General features: G+C 35.7%; 1 protein-coding gene across 1 annotated transcript; it reads left to right on the top strand.

Annotated features, from left to right (window-relative positions):
- The first annotated feature begins 10,846 nt into the window (after positions 1–10,846).
- On the top strand, positions 10,847–12,212 carry LOC109214022 (17.3 kDa class II heat shock protein-like). Its single transcript, XM_019377889.1, has 2 exons — positions 10,847–10,921; positions 11,718–12,212. The coding sequence occupies exons 1-2, from the start codon at positions 10,847–10,849 to the stop codon at positions 12,114–12,116; spliced, it is 474 nt and encodes a 157-aa protein (XP_019233434.1). The 3' UTR covers positions 12,117–12,212.
- Positions 12,213–14,691: the final 2,479 nt, after the last annotated feature.

The following is a 14,691-nucleotide window of genomic DNA, read 5'->3' as shown; positions in this document are numbered from 1 at the left end:
ATTTGTTATTATAGTAAACCTAGTCATCATCTCTTAGATGGGCTCAGACTCCTTCATGGAGAAGAGCTCATAGTTCCTCAAAAGCAATTCAATCATTAATCTCTTCACTTGGTTTGTTCCTTCATGAGCAGTTTGAAGTGCATCCCAGATCTCCTTTGCATTAGAGCAAGCTGATATCCTATTGTACTCATCAGGACCAAGTCCACAGATAAGGATCTTCTTGGCCTTTGCATTTCTTTCCATCATTTTGATACCTACTGCTACAGATTCAGAGGGTCTTTAGGAACAGTTTCATTTTGCCCATTTTGTTTAGTAGGAGTTAGTAGATCGTAATTCACTATGATCCATAGTTCATAGTATTCAGCCATCAGGAAAACCTCCCATCTTGCTTTCTACCGATTGTAGTATTTTTCATTAAACAGGGGTGGTCTAGTAGTTGACTGTCCTTCATTAATGCCAGATGGAGCACTCATTTTGCTTCCAAGATCTCTCTAGGTATTATCCGTGTGTGAGAGAACCCACTCTGATATCAATTGTTAGTTTGAGTGCCTTAATGGATTACTAAAGAACTTGGTTCGTTACCTTACTCCTTAAGTGCAAACTAAATCAATAGTAAAGTAAACATAGCAATTTTTACATGAAAAATCACCCGGCTCAAAAGGTGAAAAAATCACGACCTACCACGTAGAATTTGAGCTTCAACTTCACTAAAACAATGAACCAAATGTATCGATTACGAACCTGTAACTCAAAACTTTCCAGTTCTCCTACTTCAACTATTTGACTTACAAGTTACTCTAACTTGCAAAACCAAACAATTACTCCAAATTACTGATTGTATATGACGCTTTGATTACAACTCGATTTTCTTAAACTGACTCAAGAAGAACACTTAACACAAGTAGTCAACTTGAGTATAGAAAATGTAGTTCTTCAGTTGATGTGTGAAAGAATGATCTCAGCAGTCCAAAATGATAGTACTTAAACTCCCTGGACTCCGAGATCTTTTAGGAGTCCTATGCGTAGTCAGCTTCTCGTTTGATAGGACTCCTACCGCTCTAAGGACTCCACTATTCATGGGACTCTTGTCTCTCACTTATGCAAGCATATCTTCTTGGACAACAACTCTTATCATGTTTAGCAGTCCTCTTCCAATGAACTCGGACTTGAGTAACTTTGTGATAAAGTTAATGTCTTGTAAGAACGTGCAATCATCAACCTTGAGGACCTGGTTCTTAGAGCAGTTAACTAGCTACATTGAGGACCTGGTTCTTAGTGAATTTCCTCTGAATAAACTTTGTTAATCATCAAAACCTCAATACTCAACAGTTATGATCTCGCCTAATTATTCATTATAAAAAGGACTAAGCACTCATTATAAGTATAATCCGATGTAAGAGTCCAGAGTCAATCTCACAGAGGACTAAGATTTAGCTGCAGTTGTTCACTATCACTAAGAAGACAAGTTCGAACAATTTTTCAAATTATAAAGATTAAAATTTTCTTATTATTTCTAACTAATTAACTAACAAGTATAAATTAGTAAAAATATCAACTAAAGAAGATGAAGCTGGAGACAAGGTTAAGGAGAGAGTTATGATTTTCCCAATTATCGGATTCCTTCTCACTATATTATCTATAATCTCGCCAATTTATTCTCTATAGATTATGAGCACTCAGCTTACGTAATTCTCTCTCGAGCATATATGCTCTCGAGCTACTCTAGCCGGTAATTTCTCACAGCTCACTATGACCACTTTAAAGCTTTGTTATCTCTAATCCCGTTTTTTAATCTTCCGTATTGATTTCTCATATACCTAGGGAATGATGTTGTTTAACAACAATCGAAATTGCATTCTCCCTTGAGCAACACATAATAAATAAATAGAGTTAATCGTTGGTCATTCAATCAACTGAAATAAGCACATAGTTAAACGAGTAGAGAAATTGAAAGGCTAATTATATTAAAACATAATAAGAATTCATCATCCAAAGGTTCGATCAAAACTCTAGATAAGAAATTTTAGCTACTCGATCATAAAAATATGTAAAAACTTAATACTTAAATTCATAACCAACAATGAGAAATAGGAAGAAAAAAGAAAAAACTCGTTGTCGAATCATCCGCCTTGATCTTATAGCGTATTCTTGCTTCCAAAAGTGTTGTGTTCCTCCTCCCTCCAAAAATGGTTTGAGAAAATATTTACATGCGGTAGGGTTTGCACGGGGCAAATTTGTACAAGCCAACTTCGGACATGAATATTGGGTAGGTTTGTTTGCTCTCACGTCATGCACGAGCTCAACTTCTCCTTTTTTCTATATTTTGTGCACTCGTCCATGCTTTCTCCTTCGCTTCAATTTGAGGGTAATCTTAAATAAGGTCCAAAAGTTGATGGGTAAATTAATTTGGACTCTTTTACTCAAAATTTTTGGACATTAAAAGCTATTAATTTTACTATAAACAAGGTACAAATAAACTAAAAGTGAGATTTTCCGCACAGTACGTGAACAAATTTGGATCTTTCCATGAAATTTATCATAGTATGGGGTTAAATCATAATCGGCACTTGGCAGCAACCAAAGGCGAATCTACCTTACGTGAAGCCGTGTCATCCGACACCGCTTCGTCGGAAAATTTGATAATATATATGCATGACAAAATGCCAACTTATATAAAAAAAATAAAATGATTCCATTAAACCGCTTGGGCTTCTTGGTTCAATGGTTAGGCTTCTCGGTTGTTCACCAAAAGTTGAGGGTTCAAACCTTGACCTGCATAGGTTCAACTTTGTGCCACTTTTAACTACTTTTTGACAACAAAAGAAGTTGGCGAGTATTGAGCCTTTAACCTCTTAAAACTGTAAAACAAAGGCTAAACCAATGAACAAAAGATGGATATGTCACTTGAGATGATAATAAAACTCCTAGTTTCTAAGAATGAATTATTTCAGCCAACTCAAAATGCTAATTTTGAAAAAAGTACTCAGCTTCCTCTGCTAGATTGCAAATTCTACAGATTATTTTTGTGTTTTCTTTTTAATATGACATTCTTAAAATTTATTCTATTTAAATATCGACACCGCTTACGAAATTTTTTGCGTACGCTCATGGAAGCAACTAAAATTAGGAGAATCAAAATTGAAATAATAACTAACGTAAGTTCTAGACGATTGCACAACAAGGGAAATTTAAAGAAGAGAAGATCCTAGAAACTAGCCACTGTTGTGATATTTTCCAAAAATGGACAAATGTCCAACCATGTGTCAACTTGCATGGGAAGTTCAAAACATGTGAAAACTTGCATGGAAAGTTCAAAACAAGTGTCATACACTTGGCATGCCCTAAGCCTCTCAATTAGCCTATAAATAGGCCTTCAAATAGCCATCATGTATCAACACAATTTTCACTTTGCCTCTTTCGTTCCTTTTCTTCCTCCTTAAAACATTTACAGTCTACTTTGCTTTGTTCTCTCTTTTAAATAGCTGGGTTTGTAACATTTGATTTTGCTGATTCTTGTATCCTCTAAATAAATAGAGATGGGCTTGTTTAATCCTGGGGAAATATTTTACATTGCTGAAATAGTTTCTTAGGACAGTGCCTAGCACGACTCAAGCCAATTCGTGTGTATGCTTACAAATAATATTATTGCAGTATTATTATTGTTATTTTTCGGTGTCATTTCCCTACAATCTAAGAAACTATGGCAAGTAATACTACTACGGAAATTTTTGATGGTGCTACCAATTTTGGTGTTGTCTCTACTGCTACTGTTTCAGCTGTCCTGCCAGATATCCATGGTGTTGCAAATATGTTATTGCATCCACAACTTTGGCAGATACTAATGTCCAAACACAGGTATGTGAACATACATGGTTACATATCCAATGCTAATATTAAAACCTTCAAGAAAAATGCACCTCAATGCAATAGTAGAGTTGGGATAAATGACAATCTCGCTAAGTCAAAATTAAATTTGACTAAAGCGGATAATATAATTGTTGCGGTCATTTCCCAAATAAATAATGTGGCCAGTGTGAGAGATTGGGTGATAGACTCTGGTGCTACTAGGCACATTTGTGCAAACAAAAATAAATTTTTGTCTTACACCCAAGTTGAGGAAGGAGAATAAACTATTTATCTTGGTGACTCAAGAACAACTCGTGTTCTTGGGAAAGGAAAAATTCTTCTTAAACTCACATCTGGTAAAGCTCTAGCATTGAGTGATGTACATGTTCCTAATATCCAAACCAATTTGGTTTCTGTGGGGTTATTAGGAAAAGTTGGAGTGAAGGTTTCATTTGAAAATAATGAGGTCGTATTGACCAAAAATGATATTTTTGTGGGCAATGGATATTGTAACTATGGTTTATTTGTGCTTAATATTTCTGATGCTAGCAATGAAAATGCATCTTCTTCTGCTTATATGGTTGAGTCAATTTTTTTGTGGCATGCTAGACTAGGACATGTTAATGTCGCGTATATTAAGAAAATGCAGTCGCTAGGATTAATATCTGGTTTAGACTCAAATAATATTAACAAGTGTGAAATATGTGCTGAAGCTAAAAGTACTAGAAAGACCTATTTTTCCGTAAATAGAGAAACTGAATTGTTATCTTTAATTCACACTGATTTAGGCGACTTGAAGCAGACTATGACTAGAGGTGGTAAAAGATATTATGTAACTTTTATTGATGATTTTTCATATACTAAGTTGTATTTGCTTAGAAATAAAGATGATACATTTAATGCTTTTATTTCTTATAAAACTGAGGTTGAAAATCAACTAAGTAGAAAAATCAAGAGAATTAGATCAGATAGAGGTGGAGAATATTTATCTTTAAATGATTTTTGTGAAAAGAATGGAATTATTCATGATGTAACTCTGCCTTATTCACCTGAGTCAAATGGAGTAGCTGAAAGAAAAAATAGAACAATGAAAGAAATGATGAACTCTATGTTAGTTAGTTCTAATGCTCCTGATAATTTGTGGGGTGAAGCTATATTATCTGCATGTCACTTACAAAATAGAATACACATAGAAGAACTGGCAAAACTCCTTATGAATTATGGAAGGGTTATAAACCTAACTTGAAATATTTAAAAGTGTGGGGGTGCCTTGCTAAAGTTCTGTTGCCTGAACCTAAAAGGAGAAAAATAGGTTCTAAAACTGCTGATTGCATGCTAATTGGATATGCTGAACATAGTGTTGCATATAGATTTCTTGTTTTAAAAAGTGATGTGCTTGATTGCAATACTATAATTGAGACAAAGAATGCCATCCGCAAATCAGCCCTTCCCGTAGGTTCTTTTCTCAAAGAATAAAGAATTGGAGGAGGGAAATCTTAATAGAATTTGAAAAAGCAAACGACAAAAATCTTTTCTGGAGATATCCATTTTCCTGGAGAGGCTCGTATTTTTCCCTCTGCCTCAGGCTGTCTCGCGATACCCTCTATAGCTTGACCCGCAGCAGTCCCTTGACCAACTCCAGTCCCTATTGTTACAAACATACGATTCATGGGGAGCAGCTTCTGCCTTGACAGGGCGGTGCTCTGACCAATTGAACTACAATCCCAGGGAAATACGGGATCTAGCAGAAAATTTGATTCTTTTTTATCTCCGGATCGGGATTTACTTAATATGCAAACTCGCTCCGAGCCGCGCGGATTCTATCATAAGTCGTTCCCGCCAAGAAAAAAAGTGCAGCACCAATAAATCCATGAGATATTATTTGTAAAAGGGCTCCATTAAGTCTTGTGAAATCTTCTAAGATGTTAATGAGCTGGGAAATGAAAACTATTTTCCCCACACGAAGTTTGTGAGGTGATTGTCTGATAATGAGCAAGGAATATCCGTCTTTCTGCTAAACAGGATGGATTGAACTTAAGTTTCCTAATTGTGAAACGTTTAAACTCGAATATACCAACAGAATCATTTTCTTATTTCTACTAATGATTCTAACAAAAATTCAAAATATATAAATACAGAACCCGTCGTAAAATAAATTAGTAGTTTTCGAAAATTCTCTGTAAGAAAGAAGGGGATGTTTTTTTTTCTGTTTTAAGAAAAGGAAAATATTATTTCCCGAATCGTTGTACATTGCAATTTGAATTAGGAATTCTGTGTCCAACTCTAAGCAGCCCTTAACTACATATGCATCTGATCATATATGTATTATCTATTCCAACAAATAATACAGAAGAAGGAGGTTTTTCAATGAGAGATCTAAAAACATATCTCTCTGTGGCACCAGTACTAAGTACGCTATGGTTCGGGGCTTTAGCAGGTCTATTGATAGAGATTAATCATTTTTTTCCCGGATGCGTTGACAAACCTTCTTCTTATACACTTCACAATCGTATTCTACTCAAAAATCCGTAAACAAAATCTCTCTCTTCTTTACAAATCATTTTTTGAACAACGAAATCCATAACATAAAAGGGGGTTAAATGCTAAAAAACCGATTCTAATTCTATATATTCTTTCTTATTTTTATGCCTTTATCTCAGCGAAAAAGAAATTTTTAAATCAAAAATGAATATTTGTGAACAATGTGGATGTCATTTGAAAATGAGTTGTTCGGATAGAATTGAACTTTTGATCGATCCGGGTACTTGGGATCCTATGGATGAAGACATGGTCGTGACCTTCTCTTGAATTCTCAAAAAAACTTCTGTAGCTCCATCCCCGCAGGGGCAGAGAACCCGTCGCTGTCTCGGCTGTGCTACCGGAGGCTCTGGGGAAGTCGGAATAATTCCGTAACTATTCCAAAAATGGAAAGTTCGACACAATTGGGATTTTTTTTGGAAATTGGAAGCAGTTACTAATTCATGATCTGGCATGTACAGAATGAAAACTTCATTCTCGATTCTACGAGAATTTTTATGAAAGCCTTTAAAATAGAAAGAAGGGCTCTTTGAACGACTCCGGTGCTATAGAATCTCTTTCCAGAAGAGGGCTAGTCTAAAGGCATTGCCTTATGAAAGAAAGGAAGGATAAGAGGAGGGGAGCGAAGAGAGTAGGCTGTACGTGACAGACTCTGCTCCTATTTCAAATGCATCGTCATTAGAAATCTAGTAGTAGTATTTTTTTTATTTTGGAATTATTTCAATTGAATTTATTTCGATTATTTTAGTTTAGATTATTTAGTATTTCGAATTTTATTTAGAATTTGCTTTTTTTATTTATAAATAAAAAAAAGTAATAAATACAAAAAATAAAAATAATAAGGAAGAGTAGGATTTTTGCAGGGAATGATTGGTCCGTCAGAAAAGGAAAAAGGTGTGAAATTCGATTTCTTTCACTTTCATTTGATTTATTGTTAAGACCCTAGACCTAACAAGATTAAGTGAATACATAAAATTGTGGTCATTTTATTTCGATCTTTCTAGACATAACCAAAGGCTTTCGAGATGGTTCGATCGATAGCAAAGATAGGGAAAGAGCAGACTTCCAACAAGCATTAGCTCTCCCTGAAAAGGAGGTGATCCAGCCACACCTTCCAGTACGGCTACCATGTTAGGACTTCACTCCTGTCACTAGCCCTGACTCGGGCATCCCTTTCAGGTGCAGTTGACGTACAATTTAGGTTATTTATAAGGACTAAATGTACTGATGAAAGGGATAACTTAGGAAAGAATAGCTAAGGGTAATCCATACCTCGACTTGTTTGTTGACACAGACAAAGTCAGGGAAAACCTCTGAAATTATTTCAATATTGAACCTTGGACATATAAGAGTTCCGAATCGAATCTCTTTAGAAAGAAGATCTTTTGTCTCATGGTAGCCTGCTCCAGTCCCCTTACGAAATTTTCGTTATTGGATTAGCCATACACTTCACATGTTTCTAGTGATTCACATGGCATCATCAAATGATACAAGTCTTGGATAAGAATCTACAACGCACTAGAACGCCCTTGTTGACGATCCTTTACTCCGACAGCATCTAGGGTTCCTCGAACAATGTGATATCTCACACCGGGTAAATCCTTAACCCTTCCTTATTTTCTTTTTTTATAATTCACAATTAAAATTATAGCCTGCTGTAAGGTGAGAGTGGAAAAGTAAGCCTATTTATTTCGGGCTTTAAAACCAGTAGTTCTAGCGGTCGACTCGGTTCTTTCAAATTGTTTCTATTAATTGAGAAAGAGTTTCGGAAATATCCCCATTCATAGGTCTCTATGAATTGAAAGGTCTGAATGATCAACTCTGCAATCAGTTGTTAGAATCAATAGGTCTTCAAATTGTTCATTTGAAAAAATTGAAACCCTTCTTATTGGACGATCATGATACTTCCAAAAAATCCCCGAAACGATTCATGTATATATTTTACAGAAATGTGAAATCAAAGTAGGCGATAAAGTAGCTGGAAGATCAAATCCAGCTCGGCCTAATAATTCGCCAATCCGTCATGAGATGATATAACCCTGCTACGGGTCAAGCTCTAGAGGGTATCGCGAGACAGCCTGAGGCAGAGGGACAAATACAAAACTCCATGGACATGCAGAAGAGAAATGCTATCCCCACTCGGACCAAGACAGATCGTAATCGACCGAACACTACTTGAAAACGGCTCTTCTGCTCCGAAACGGACTGTTCCAAATGTTCCTGGAAATTCTTGCTCCCATTGGACCATTTGTATCTATATGCATCAGGATCCCGATTCATGGATCTCTCGGTGTGAATTGTTAATCAACCCATTCGTACACTCTATGCGATCGAATATTTCTTACACACATGAGTTTTATACAAGGTATCGGCTGAGTTCTTTGAATATATTTATCCATTATCTGATAAAATTTCTCATAAACCTGTTGAAACAAATAATGAAATTACCTCTAATGAGGAACTGAGAAGGAGCAAAAGGCCTGGGAAAGAATATTTTTCTTATGGAAATGATTTTCAAACTTTTCTTGTCGATAATGAACCATCAAATTATTTTGAAGCTATATCTTCTTCAGATGCTAAATATTGGAAAGAGGCAATAAAAGTTGAAATTGATTCCATTATGAAAAATAATACATGGATTTTAACTAACTTACCTCCTGGTGCAAAACCTATTGGTTGTAAATGAATTTTCAAAAAGAAGTTTAATCCTGATGGATCTTTAGATAAATATAAAGCTCGGTTAGTAGCAAAAGGATTTTCTCAAAAACAAAATATAGATTATTTTGATACATTTGCACCAATGACTAGAATTTCTTCTATTCGAGTTTTAATTGCCTTAGCTTCAATCCGTAAGCTTTTTATCCACCAAATGGATGTGAAAACTGCTTTTCTAAATGATTTAGAATAAGAGATTTATATGGTTCAACCTGAAGGCTGTGTCATTCCTGGACAAGAAAATAAAGTTTGTAGATTAATTAATCTCTTTATGGCCTTAAACAAGCTCCTAAGCAATGGTATGAGAAATTTGAACAAGTCTTACTGAGAGACGATTTTTCTTCAGTTGAGGTGGATAAATGTGTTTATACTAAAGTAGTAGACAATGATTATGTGATAATATGTCTATATGTTGATGACATGCTTATATTTGGTACAAGTTTAAATATTGTGCAAAGTACTAATTTATTTTTTGTCTTCTAATTTTGATATGAAAGATCTGGGTGAAGTAAATATGATATTGGGAGTTAAAGTTGTAAGGAGTGAAGATTGCATAATGTTGTCACAAGAATATTATGTTGAGAGACTTCTTAAGAAGTTTGAATTTTTTAATGTCACATCTGTGAGCACTCCTTTTGATGCTAACTCTAAGTTGAAAAAGAATAATGGTGACCCAGTTGCTCAGTCTAAATATGCTTAGATTATTGGGAGTCTGATGCATTTAATGAATTTTACAAGGCCTGACATAGCCTATGCAGTGTGTAGACTGAGTAGATATACTCATAATCCCAACAGAGAGCATTGGTCTGCATTAGATAGACTAATGAAATATTAGAGAGGAACCATGAATAATAGTATCCTATATAGTGGATTTCCTTCTACTTTAGAAGGGTACAGTGATGCAAACTGGATCTCTGATTCAGATGAGACAAAATCCACTAGTGGTTATGTATTCACCCTTGGTGGTGGTGCAATATCTTGGAAATCAGCTAAACAGACGATCATTGCTAGATCGACTATGGAATCAGAGTTTGTAGCTCTAGAGTTAGCTGGTTCTGAGGCTGAGTGGCTAAGAAACTTCTTAGCTAATATCCCTTTAATAAAGGACGTATTGCCTCCTATGTCTATACATTGTGATTGCCAAGCGGCAATGGCTATAGAAAAGAATAAATCTTATAATTGTAAAAGTAGACACATGAAATTGAGACATGATGTCATAAAGCAGCTGCTGAGAGATGGAATAATTTCCATTGATTATGTGAAGTCAGAAGTTAATTTGGCCGATCCTCTGACTAAACCCGCGGGAAGAAAATTAATTCTTCAAACCTCAAAACAGATGGGGTTAAGGCCGACATGTTGTCAATAGAGATGATAACCCAACCTATGTGATTGGAGATCCCATGATTTCTGTATCCTCTAAATAAATAGAGATGGGCTTGTTTAATCCTGGGGAAATATTTCACATTGCTGAAATAGTTTCTTAGGACAGTGCCTAGCACGACTCAAGCCAATTCGTGTGTATGCTTACAAATAATATTATTGCGGTATTATTATTGTTATTTTTCGGTATCATTTCCCTACAGCCACTCCTTCCTCCATGTCCCTCTAGAAGCTTCTCTTCTTCCCCCTTTTCTCACACTATATAAGGACCATATTTTGTCTACATTATCCACAATTCAGTTCATTCTCAGAAGCATTCCAAATTTAGAAATCAGAAATTCCAAAATATCATCAAAATTTAATCAAAATGGATATCAGACTGATGGGATTAGAAAATCCACTCTTTCACACTCTCCACCACATGATGGATCTCCATGCGGATGTAAGTACATTCTAATCGATAAGTCTCTTGTATTACAAATTATAGCATTTTCATTTATTATTTGTATTTACTACTTCGTGTTTGATTAATAAGTACCTTACTGTTAGACAACAACGACGACGACGACGACGACGACCCAGTAAAATCCCACAAGTGGGGTCTGGGGAGGGCAGTGTGTGTACGCAGAATTTACCTCTACCCCAAGGGGTAGAGAGGTTGTTTCCGATAAACCTCGGCTCAAGAAGACGAAAAGAGACAAGTACCTTACTGTTAGAATTGATATATTTTATGATTCAAAATTTCGAATCTTTAGTAATGTATCATACACAAGAGTTTAAGGTTCGACCCAATAAGTATCTTGTTTAGAAGAAAAAAAATTGTGGTTCTTGAATCTCTAATATTCTCTTCTATTTATTATTTGCCTCTATGATCTAGGATTCAGACAAGTAGAATAACGTCCCGTCGAGGAATTACCTGCGCGACGCTAAGGCCATGGCAGCGACAAAATCCCACAAGTGGGGTCTGGGGAGGGTAGTGTGTACGCAGAATTTATCTCTGCCCCAAGGGGTAGAGAGGCTGTTTCCGATAAACCCTCGGCTCAAGAAGACGAAAAGAAACAAGTACCTTACTGTTAGAATTGATATATTTTGTGATTCAAAATTTCGAATCTTTAGTAATGTATCATATACAAGAGTTTAAGGTACGATCCAATAAGTATCTTGTTTAGAAGAAAAAAAATTATGGTTCTTGAATCTCTAATATTCTCTTCTATTTATTATTTGCCTCAATGATCTAGGATTCAGACAAGTCGAATAACGTCCCATCGAGGAATTACCTGCGCGACGCTAAGGCCATGGCAGCGACACCAGCGGACATTAAGGAATACAAAAACTCGTACGTCTTCATAGTGGACATGCCTGGTTTGAAGTCAAGCGACATCAAAGTGCAATTAGAGGATGGCAATGTGCTTATAATTAGTGGGGAGAGCAAAAGAGAAGAAGAAAAAGAAGGGGCGAAATATGTTAGAATGGAAAGAAGAGTAGGGAAATTCATGAGGAAATTTTTGTTGCCTGAAAATGCAAATACAGATGCCATTTCTGCAGTTTGTCAAGATGGTGTATTGACTGTGACGGTAGAAAAGTTGCCTCCACCTGAGCCAAAGAAGCCCAAAACTGTTGAAGCTAAAGTTGCTTGAAGTGATGGGAGGGAAAATAGGAGTGTTCTGTTTATGATTTTGGAATATAATATGCAATATTTTATTGTCCCCAGTTTTGTTTGTTTTCCTCATGGAGATTGTTGGCTAGTATGGCGTAATTATCTCTCATCTAGCTTGGATAATGTACTTAGTGATGTTTGTTTCCAATGCTCTAAATCTGGTTTGGTTCTCTTAGTTTTGATGATCAATGTTGTTTTATCTCTGTCTCTTTTTCTGTTAGAGTATCCTTTTTTTGATGGTCTAAACAGATCATTTAGAATAATCCTGATGTGCATTTTCACCAACATCAATATCATCATCAGTTTGGACTTTTATATTGCCATAGATCACATGACCACTAAGCAGCAATTGGACACATGGAGGAGGAACAACATAGTGCTCTTTTTTATTCTTTTAGCTTTTCTTATATTCTAAGTGTTTGTTTGAATTTCATAGTCATAATTTTAGAGTTAGTTGTAAATATTAAACTTTTGTTTCGATATTATTTTAAGTTCATTAAATTCACACACTCTTGGACATTCTAGCACATGTAACACTCCTCGTAGGATCGATCCTAATTTTTGTTAGGCTTATTATTGGAAAGGTTACACAGTATGGCCATTTTAAAAAATAATAGCCAGTAAAATTTATATTTTTTGTATATTAATTTATAAAATACATCATACATATATATATATATATATATATATATATATGATATATATATATATGATATATATATATATATGTATGATATTTTGTTTAGTTGGTTAGCGGATGTAATTATTTGTGGACGGCAAGCTAGCTAAATATGCAATTGACCTATATTATTGTTGTGACCTTAAATTCAATATTCGTTGTACCCATTTCTATGTGCCAAAAAACAGTCTCAGCGTTGTTCTATGAAAAATTAAGATCATAGTGAACAAAAGAAGTCCATTTCATAAATTGTATTCATCTCTGATATTATCTGAAAAAGAGATTACTATAAATATTGTATAGCAATGGTGATTGCTTGAAAGGTTTATGCTCAATGGTGTTGAAGAAAACCAATGGCAAAATTAACATCAATGAAAACAATTAACAATACGATGGAATCCTTCCTATCGATCGTTGGTAAACAAAGTCATAATCCTAATAGATCAGAGTTCGGGTTGAATAAATATAGAATCTAAGTTTAAGTTACCTTCTACAACTATTTTTCTTATTTATAATTTGAATATTGAAATAAGTAAAAATAATAGAAACTTGCCGGTAATGCCTTTAGAATTGCCTAGTTGTGTAAAAGATTATTCCTATTGTCGGTGAAATTAATTAAACTCCTATAAGTTCAATACAATCTTTTGTAGAAGAAAAACCCGAGCTTCTCTTTCCACTTAAACCCAAAGACCTCTACCTCAAAAAATGGTTGTCACTAATATTATTAGAAGGACATCTTCCCAAGTTGTACCGTCGACTCTTCGAGTGTGTTGAGTATTGAAGTTTTGATGATTAACAAAGCATGACTAAATGTTCAAAGAACCAGGTCCTCAACGTAGCTGCTTAACTATTCTGAAGAATCAGCTCCTCAGGAAAAAGAATCAGCTCCTCATGATTGATACTTGTACGTATGTACAAGACAATAACTTTATCTCAAAGTTACCCAGGTCCGAGTTTGGTGGAAGATGGCTAATATAAGTGATAAGGGTCTATCACGACCTCAAACTAAACCCGGTCGTGATGGCGCCTATCATGGAACTAGGCAAGCCGACACACTCCCAACCAATTCGATATTTCATTAAAAGATAGATAAAAGCCTTTTTCATACAGAAATTTCATAAAAAGAGTTTTACTCAAAAACAAAATGCGGAAATAAATAGCTCGACATCGGGGTGTCACTAAATCATGAGCAACTACTACAACGGTTCTGAAATATAGCAAGACTAAAATATTCTGAGAGTAGCCAAAATACACTAAAGGGAAGATAAAGAAGGAGAAAAGCAGGACTGTGATCGCCAGGCAACTACCTCGCTATCTCCGATGAAAGTCTACAGCTGAAATAATCAACAGCCTCTACCGTGGCCAGAGATACCTGGATCTGCACACAAGGTGCAGGGGGTAACGTGAGTACACCAACTCAGTAAGTAACAAGTCCAAACTATGGACTGATAGATAGTGACGATCTTAACCTCATCAGGCAATAGAAATAAACTGTGCAGGAAAAGTAGGCATGTATCAGTTCAAGTATACAGCTCAAGCAGTAAAATAAGTACAGACCGGAACAATATGAGATACAAAGCTCAGCTAACTGTACATGCCAATGCACAGAATGTATGAAATGCACCATGTGCTCCCACTCTCAAGTGCTCAACCACTCTGTACTGCATATGGCCATCCGACCCAGGGAAATCCATCCTGGAACATATACAACACTGACTGCAAGTCAACCAGTACCGAGGAAGAAGGGTAATCCAACCCTGAGGAGAAATCCATCTCCAGGTATATATATACACACTCAACCACTCGATACCGCATATGGCCATCCGGCCCAGGGAAATCCATCCCGGAACATGCTCATCATTGACAATAAGTCACT

This window comes from Nicotiana attenuata, unplaced genomic scaffold (genome assembly GCF_001879085.1).
Source record: "Nicotiana attenuata strain UT unplaced genomic scaffold, NIATTr2, whole genome shotgun sequence".
In the NCBI taxonomy this organism is placed as follows: Eukaryota; Viridiplantae; Streptophyta; class Magnoliopsida; order Solanales; family Solanaceae; genus Nicotiana; species Nicotiana attenuata.
The sequence above is the reverse complement of the archived record's forward strand: the minus strand, read 5'-3'. Positions and strand labels throughout refer to the sequence as shown.